Genomic DNA, 8,022 nt, shown 5'->3' with positions numbered 1-8,022 from the left:
ATTTCTTGGCCTTAGCATTCTTTTCCCATTTCCTCAAGTCCTCAGCATTGCAGTCAGCTCTTGTTTTTGGCATATCTACTCCTTCAACATTCTTCTTCATGGTAGCCAGGGGACCATCAGTGACAATGTCCCATAGCTCATAGTCTTCTCCGATGATGTGATCTCTCATCCTGTTTTTCCACCAAGAGTAGTACCGTTCATTAAAGAGTGGAGGCCTAGCAGTGGATTTCCCTTCCCAATTTCCAGGTGGTACACTCATATTGATCTATTCCTAAGGTGTTAACCTCTTCAAGGATAACCCGCTCTGATACCAATTGATGTTTTATACTTCAATACCACACAAGAGGGGGGGGGGTTGATTTGTGTGATGTACAATTTTTTGCGTGCACTGGATTATGGAAGAACCTGGTTCTTCTAAGTGTTCCTTAGCCTACTATTACAGAAATAGTAAATGTAGAAAGTAAATGTTGGCCCAAGTTCAGGTGAAGTTTTGAAGAATGACAAATGCACTCAGTCATCGAACAGGTTCATCATGTGAGACACAGTGTTTATCAACCTATGCATGTGAGATGCACGTGAAGCAGATAAGTCTCAAGGATAAAGCAGCAATATCTCCTGAACTGATCGAAAAGGTTGCATATTGGATGAGGAACGAAAGTATCCTCATGGGAAGAGGACAAAATCCGGTTAAAGGATAGGGTTGGAGTTTGTATTGTTCAAGGACTCAACTTCGATGAAAGATCAGCAATTGAGTCTCAATCAAACTCTGATTACTAACTCATTAAATAACAGTAATTGTTCTCTTTTACAGGGATTGCACAAACGCAGAAGTGAAACTAAATTGAGAGCAAAAGAGCGAGGCAATTTTGCAAGCAATTTATGTGAGATTCAAGTGTGCATTCCTGAAGCTACTTGGACAAGATAGAAGAACCAATTTTATTGTGTCTTTCTTTTATTCTAGTTCAATTGTAGTAGGTGTTTTAAAGTTGTACCTTTCCAGCTTTCATAGAAGTAATTGTATTAGGTAATTTGAGTATTCAAGTTATAGGCTAACTTGAAGGTGTCGCAACTGTGTGCCACACTGGGATTAGAGTTTAATCCTTAGGTTTACAAGAGTTTTGTAAATGCTGTTTTGGCTCAGTGATTTTAGTGGAAGTTTGGGAAAATCCTACTGAGTAGTAGGTCGTGGTTTGTTCACCTTTTGAGCCAGGTGTTTTCCACGTAAAAATCTCTGTGTTCTTTATTTTATGCACTCTTAATTCCGCAAACAGTAGTAGTAAGTACACCTAGAAGAACCAGGTTCTTCTAGAGCGAAAATTGGGTACCACACAAATCACCCCCCACTCTTGTGTGGTATTGACGTTTAGAACATCAGTAAAGAACACAAGTATTTTACGTGGAAAACACCTGGCTCAAAAGGTGAAAAAACCACTACCTACTTTCCAGTAGGATTTTCCCAAACTCTCCACTAAAATCACTGAGCCAAAAACTGCATTTACAAAAACTCTTTTGTAAACCTAGGACTAACTCTAATCCCGCTGTAGCACACAACCTCTAACTGTTGCAACAACTTCAAGTTAACTCTAACTTGAATACTTTGAGTACCTATTACAATTGCCTTTAGATAAAGCTGAAAGGTATAATATGAAAACACCTACTACTTGAACTAGAATAAAAGACAGACACTTGGAACTAATTCTTCTATCTGGTTCACGTAGCTTCAGGTTTGCACACTTGAATCACACACGAACTGCTTGCAAAATTGCCTTGCTATTTTGCTCTCAATTCACGTTTAACTTCCGCGTTTATGCAACACATGTAAAGTGAGAACATCCTGCAATTTATAGAGTCAGTAGATGAAGAAATAACTAGAGTTCTAATGCTACTCTTCCTTGGTGGAAGAGTTCTAGTTGATCTCAACTTCTAACTTCTTCCATATCTTGGACAATGTTCTCTTTGATTAAGGAGTCCTTCTCTTTATCAATTATGCAACCTTTTCGATCAGGAGATATCAAATATACCAAGTTAAGCTTATCTCTTTCACGTGCATTCCACATGCTCGAATCTATCCGTTTCTATGCACACAAGGGATGGACCTGGAGGGATAGACCTGGTTCATGCTTGAGTTCCTTTGTCAGTCTTCAAAACTAACCTTTACTTGAGCCAACAAAGGTAAGAAAAGAAGTAGGGAAAATGTTAAGTTGGACAATCATGAAAAAAGTGAAAAATAAGAATTTAGAGTTTAATGTTATTGAAAACTCAAACCTACCCTTTGATCATGGTAAAAATTCCTTGGTCACAATCAGGGCAGTTTCTGTTCACATAAAAAGTGCAGAAATACCTACATTCTATTGTGACGTTCATGAATTCGAGACCCTACACTACAGCCCCACAGTTTATTCTAAACCCACCATTCCATAAAGAGCTAAAGCATGTGATCCTTTTTTTACGTACACTGATATTTTGTGGACTAAATATACTGTAGTCAGTTTGGATACTTCGCTAAGTGTATACTATCATATTTTAGTACCCTGTACGCAAACCTTATACTACTACTCATTCACATATAAAACCTTTAGCACAAAACCATGGGCGTTGTATTTTCCCTCCATCCCCCACTTAGCCATATATGATCTCATTTACCAACTATGCCTATGAGGAATTCATGTATTTTTCCTTCATACACTGATAAATTAATGAAGGCAAAGACTATCACTTGACTCGCTTATCTTTTGTTCTTGTGGCTAAGTTTATTATATATCTCTTGTGCCTGAGTGCCCCTGCACTTATAATATTGCACGTACTCCTTGTCCGCCTCTGCTTATGAAGTTCCTTTTTTTCTTAATTTGTGAATAACCGATCTTCTCTTCCCTAATCGCCGATCTACTCGTGTTCATAGTTTGATCGAAAGATTATGGTCCGACGGAAAAACAAACATCAAATGTTTCAAGTGATACGTCAATATATAGTTGATCTTTAATAGAACAAAATTAACTATAGAATAATTCATATTGTCGATCCAGCCAATTTGAACTCGTATGGTTAATTTATTGATTGTTAAAGTGAGAGGAAAGAAAGAAGAGGAGGAGGCTAAGGCTATATGAGGGATTCAGGGGAGGGACTGTTGATAGGGAAGACAAAGGTGTACAAAAACTTAAGCCCGTGAACGTTGCATGTGATCATAAAGAGCTGTTATAATCAGTGCCCTTGACCACTTATATACCCAATCACGTGCGTCTTTTTGGCTTTTATAATCAAAAAGAAGAAACAAGAATAAATAGTTATTCTGGTAAAAACAACAATAGTACTAACCTTAACAATATTATTGCTACTATCATACTAGTAATAATAACAACTCATAACATTATTTTCTAATCATTTGTCATGAAAAGACACAAGGTACACACAAGAAAAAGGAAATGCCTACATGCTTAAACACAAGAAAACAATTTCCTAAATGTAACAGGTGAACAATATAACTAAATTTAATTTTGCAATTCCCTTTTAGATGTTTATGTAAATGGCAAAACTTAACAGATAATGCTGCATTATTTTGCATGGCCATAAAACAACAGTTTTCTTTTTTTACTCCAAATGTGATAGGGTAACAAATTTGTTTTCAGCCAAACAAAATCACATCAAGAAAAGGAAGTTAATTGATAAAAAAGATAGGGGACCAAGAATGAATGACATAAATGCCTAGCACATCATTAAATAAATACTTTGCTTATGCATGTACAGTTTTCATTAAAATTTGCATATTCCTTCCTATATAAACCACCAGAAGCTCCTCTGTTGGCTAAGTTAAAACAAAGGGCACTCTCCTCCCTACATTGCTTCTCTCTTCCAACATACTTAGTTGAAAAAATGGGAGGATTTAGTTTTAGGAGCTTCACATTTATGTTCATAATAGCATTTCTTGTTTGGTCATCAAATGTAGAGACTTGTTATGCAAGAAGAGGCAGGCATTGGAGACAAACAACAACAACTTCCTCTGCTTCTTTGTACAAGAAGAAAGGAAAGTCTCACCATCATAATAATGGGAGCAAGTCGAAGCCAAAACACTCGTCTCCACCAAGTATGCCTACGAACCCGCCAAGAAAAGGCTACGATGATGTGCCTTCGTCCACCATCTTCGATGTAAGGGATTTCGGTGCCACTGGAGATGGCAAGACTGATGACACTAAGGTAAACTCCAAATTTTCACCTGCCATGACACTAGCTAGAAAGTTCCAAGCTAACTTTCACGTATCATCATTGAACTTTATTCACTAGTAAACTTGACTAATTGCACCAAATGTAGTTGCTTTCCTGTTATAGTGGATAAAGTCCAGTAACTATACGTGAAATTAATCCAGTATTAGGCAATTGTCAGTTACAGTCATGAATGCTTTGGTTTCTACTTAGAGGCCTAGAATTGGCTCTCTACCACACTCCAATTTAGCAAACTATAGGCTAAATTTTTTGCAAATCCCATTGGAGATTAATTGCCGAAATGTCAGCTCGTAGATGCTGCAAATTGGCACTTATTAATTGTTCTTTATCACGTTCAGAAAAGTTTCCTTTGTTCACATAAATAAGAGAGTCTCACGGGTCACCAATTAGAACAGTGTAAATAAAGTTGATGAAAAGAGTCCTGGGAATTCACATAAATAATTTCATGTTTACAGGACAAAAAGGTAGGTAACTGTGACAATTCCTTGCTTTATTACTATTGAACAATCTTTGGGTGTACATATATATAATAGGAAAAAACTAATACATCAAATAAGATAAGACAATATTGCAGGCAGAGTCATTGAGAAATGAGGTGGCTCCCACTCAATTGATTCTCGTTAGTGGTAGTTCACACTAACTTACAACTGAATATGTTATGAAAAAAATTTATAAATCAAGAGAAACATAAAAATAAGGTAAAAATGCATATATTTACATTACTAACCATGAAATATTTAATTCTTGTGTTGTAACGACAGGCATTTCAAGCTGCATGGGCAGCAGCTTGTAAAGTGGAAGCTTCGACGTTTGTCGTTCCGTCACAATATGTATTCCTTGTTGGACCAATTTCATTCTCAGGTCCATACTGTCAGCACAACATTGTTTTTCAGGTTAGTAAAGATACAGATTATCTGCATATATGCATAAACCTATGTTACTTAGATCTTTAGTCTACCTTCATAATTGCATACATATCTGTGAACAAGTCCATGTAATATAGTCTAAAAATGCAGGCTTATCAAAAGCTCTATAACTCTGTCCTCGTTTGCAAATGCATATACAAAATTACCTCTATGCTCTGTCCTCAAGAATTACACGATTTTGAATCATAATTTTGATAGTAATTAAAATACATCAGGCAGCATTCAAAAACCATTATGTGTGACAATCTTAAAATTGCAGATTAGGGACTTTGTATATTAAATTTGCAGCATTAGTGATGAAAATGCTATGTTTTGCAGCTTGATGGAACAATAATTGCTCCAGTAGATGCCAAATCTTGGGGTTCAGGTCTTCTGCAATGGCTTGAATTTACCAAATTGGTTGGAATTACAGTTAAAGGAAGCGGGGTAATCGATGGGAGAGGTTCAGTTTGGTGGCAAGATACCCCATATGATGATCCTCTCGATGATGAATTAAAACTTATCATTCCATTAAACAAGACATCATTGAGATATCCTTCAATTCCTGTAATTATCTCACAATTTCTTATCCATTAAACAGAGTTTACGATCTCTGTTCCTTTCTAATACTCTTTCCATAATTTGTGTGGCAGCTAAATAGCTCACTTGGTGGTGGAAAAATGCCAAGCATTAAGCCAACGGTAAGGACCACTTCAAATTCTGAGCTGCATATCTTGGCCATTTAAGTGCTCATTTGATACTAAACCAATGTTTAAAATGCAGGCACTTCGATTCTATGGGAGTTTTAATGTTACTGTAACAGGCATCAAAATTCAGAATAGTCAACAATGCCATCTCAAATTTGACAATTGCATAGGTGTAACAGTATACAATTTCACTGTCTCATCTCCTGGTGATAGTCCTAATACAGATGGAATCCATTTACAGAACTCCAAAGACGTGTTAATCCGTAGTTCCAACATTGCTTGTGGTAATTCCTACATTGAATTTAGTTCAACTAAATACTACAAACCAATCCAAAAGGCTTGAGGCAACTATTTCTTCAAAAATTAAGTAAAAGAATTCTCTCACCATTGAGTGAAAAGTTTTACAACTAACATAACTGATAAATGAGAGAAGATGCCAGAATATTGTCCACTTTGATAATTCCATAAGGACCACATTCTTGAATTTTAATCACTAACATTTCAACAACTATAAACTGCCTATCTGTTATTTATGCTTTGAGCGCCACAAGCTTTAAGACCCTACCTGCATAAACTGATCTTGTCCAGATAGTAAAAGAGCAACTTCAATATAGGGTGAGACTTGTAACCCCACACGTAGGAAATTTGTCTTTTCTCAATTATTTCAGTCCTATTGCATTATCTGTAGATGCCAAAACAGCTCAAAAGAACTTTATGATAGCATAGACAATATGAACATCAAAAAAGCCAAGCACATAGTTGTTCTTTAATTTAATTAAGTACTCGCTAAATATACTTACCAACGAACTATTTTTGGTTTGTACAGGAGATGACTGTGTCTCCATACAAACTGGATGCACCAATGTGTATGTACACAACATAAATTGCGGACCAGGACATGGAATCAGTATTGGAAGTCTGGGGAAAGACAACACAAAGGCTTGTGTTTCAAACATTACAGTCAAAGATATTGTTATGCAAAACACAATGAATGGTGTCAGGATTAAGACATGGCAGGTATTGTCAGGCAAATATTTAGTTGTCTCAACATCCAGTAAAACGCTTTTACTTCTGGACTACATATTTTTACTAATCAGATTTACGGAATTAGAGTTCAAGTGTTTTCTATAATCAAACTAATGTTCGATTTTACTACTGCAGGGAGGGTCAGGGTCAGTACAAGGAGTGTTTTTCTCCAATATTCAAGTTTCAGAAGTCCAACTACCAATTGTAATTGATCAGTTCTATTGCGACAAGAGCAAATGTAAGAACCAGACGTCTGCAGTGGCTTTATCAGGAATCAACTTTGAAAGAATTAGAGGAACATATACAGTAAAACCAGTGCATTTAGCATGCAGTGACAGTATGCCATGCCAAGACGTGACCTTGACGGATATCCAACTAAAGCCAATACAAGAGCGTTACCACATGTATGATCCATATTGTTGGCAGACGTTCGGGGAGTTGTATACTCCTACTCTACCTCCAATTGATTGTTTACAAGTCGGCAAACCATCGAGCAACAGAATTCAGGGAGATCATGATCAATGCTAGTATAGTACTAAGACTATTACCTATATTTATATATATATTATGGTGTTTTCTTTTGTGTGGCTGGCATAGTTTTGCTGACCCCTATTACACCATATATAGAATGATTGCATATTCTTAATGCATTATAAGAGTATAGAATTTTTTTTTTCTTTTTTAGTAGGATTACTGTGTGAGCTGGTATTGAATTATTTTTAATAGTAAGGATTTCTATATGAAAAGGCACTTCCTTTTGCACAGAACTGTCAGCTCATCTGAGTCTAACTGAAATGAGTACTCTATAGACAAATCAAACATTCCGGACAATACAAATGACGAACTAAAGCACAAGAATTTACTACTCAGGATGTTCTCTCTGTTACACAGAAAAAAAGGATGTTCTATCGGTTATACGACCAAATGAAAAGAACTTAGGATACTTTGCAACCATAAAAATAATCATAAGAATTAAATAAACTAAAATATTTTGACAGATGTTTTGAAACCAGTGGAAAATAACAGAAAAAAAGGTTAAGTGTAAGCCCGACAGCTGACCTCCGATGTTAGTCTAGGAAAAGCAGAAATGAAACTCACACATATGGTTTATGCAGTTAGGTTACAAGCAATTTAGAATCTGTATATTCAAGAACTTCAAAATGATATTT

The 8,022-nt window shown here is 36.1% G+C and overlaps 1 protein-coding gene across 1 annotated transcript; it reads left to right on the top strand.

Moving 5' to 3' along the window:
• On the top strand, positions 3,652-7,620 carry LOC109235428 (polygalacturonase At1g48100-like). The gene is made up of 7 exons (XM_019401535.1): positions 3,652-4,188; positions 4,977-5,108; positions 5,460-5,687; positions 5,774-5,821; positions 5,904-6,111; positions 6,654-6,844; positions 6,989-7,620. Exons 1-7 carry the CDS (start codon positions 3,730-3,732, stop codon positions 7,379-7,381), a joined length of 1,659 nt encoding a protein of 552 aa, XP_019257080.1. The 5' UTR covers positions 3,652-3,729; the 3' UTR covers positions 7,382-7,620.

This window comes from Nicotiana attenuata, chromosome 12, assembly GCF_001879085.1.
Source record: "Nicotiana attenuata strain UT chromosome 12, NIATTr2, whole genome shotgun sequence".
NCBI lineage: Eukaryota > Viridiplantae > Streptophyta > Magnoliopsida > Solanales > Solanaceae > Nicotiana > Nicotiana attenuata.
Note: the sequence above shows the minus strand (reverse complement) of the source record. Positions and strands in the feature narration are given on the sequence as shown.

Coding starts and splice junctions, on each gene's coding strand:
- LOC109235428 (XM_019401535.1), top strand. CDS start 3,730: ATGCATGTACAGTTTTCATTAAAATTTGCATATTCCTTCCTATATAAA. Junction 5,109..5,459: donor AGCACAACATTGTTTTTCAG/GTTAGTAAAGAT, acceptor TATGTTTTGCAG/CTTGATGGAACAATAATTGC. Junction 6,845..6,988: donor TCAGGATTAAGACATGGCAG/GTATTGTCAGGC, acceptor TTACTACTGCAG/GGAGGGTCAGGGTCAGTACA.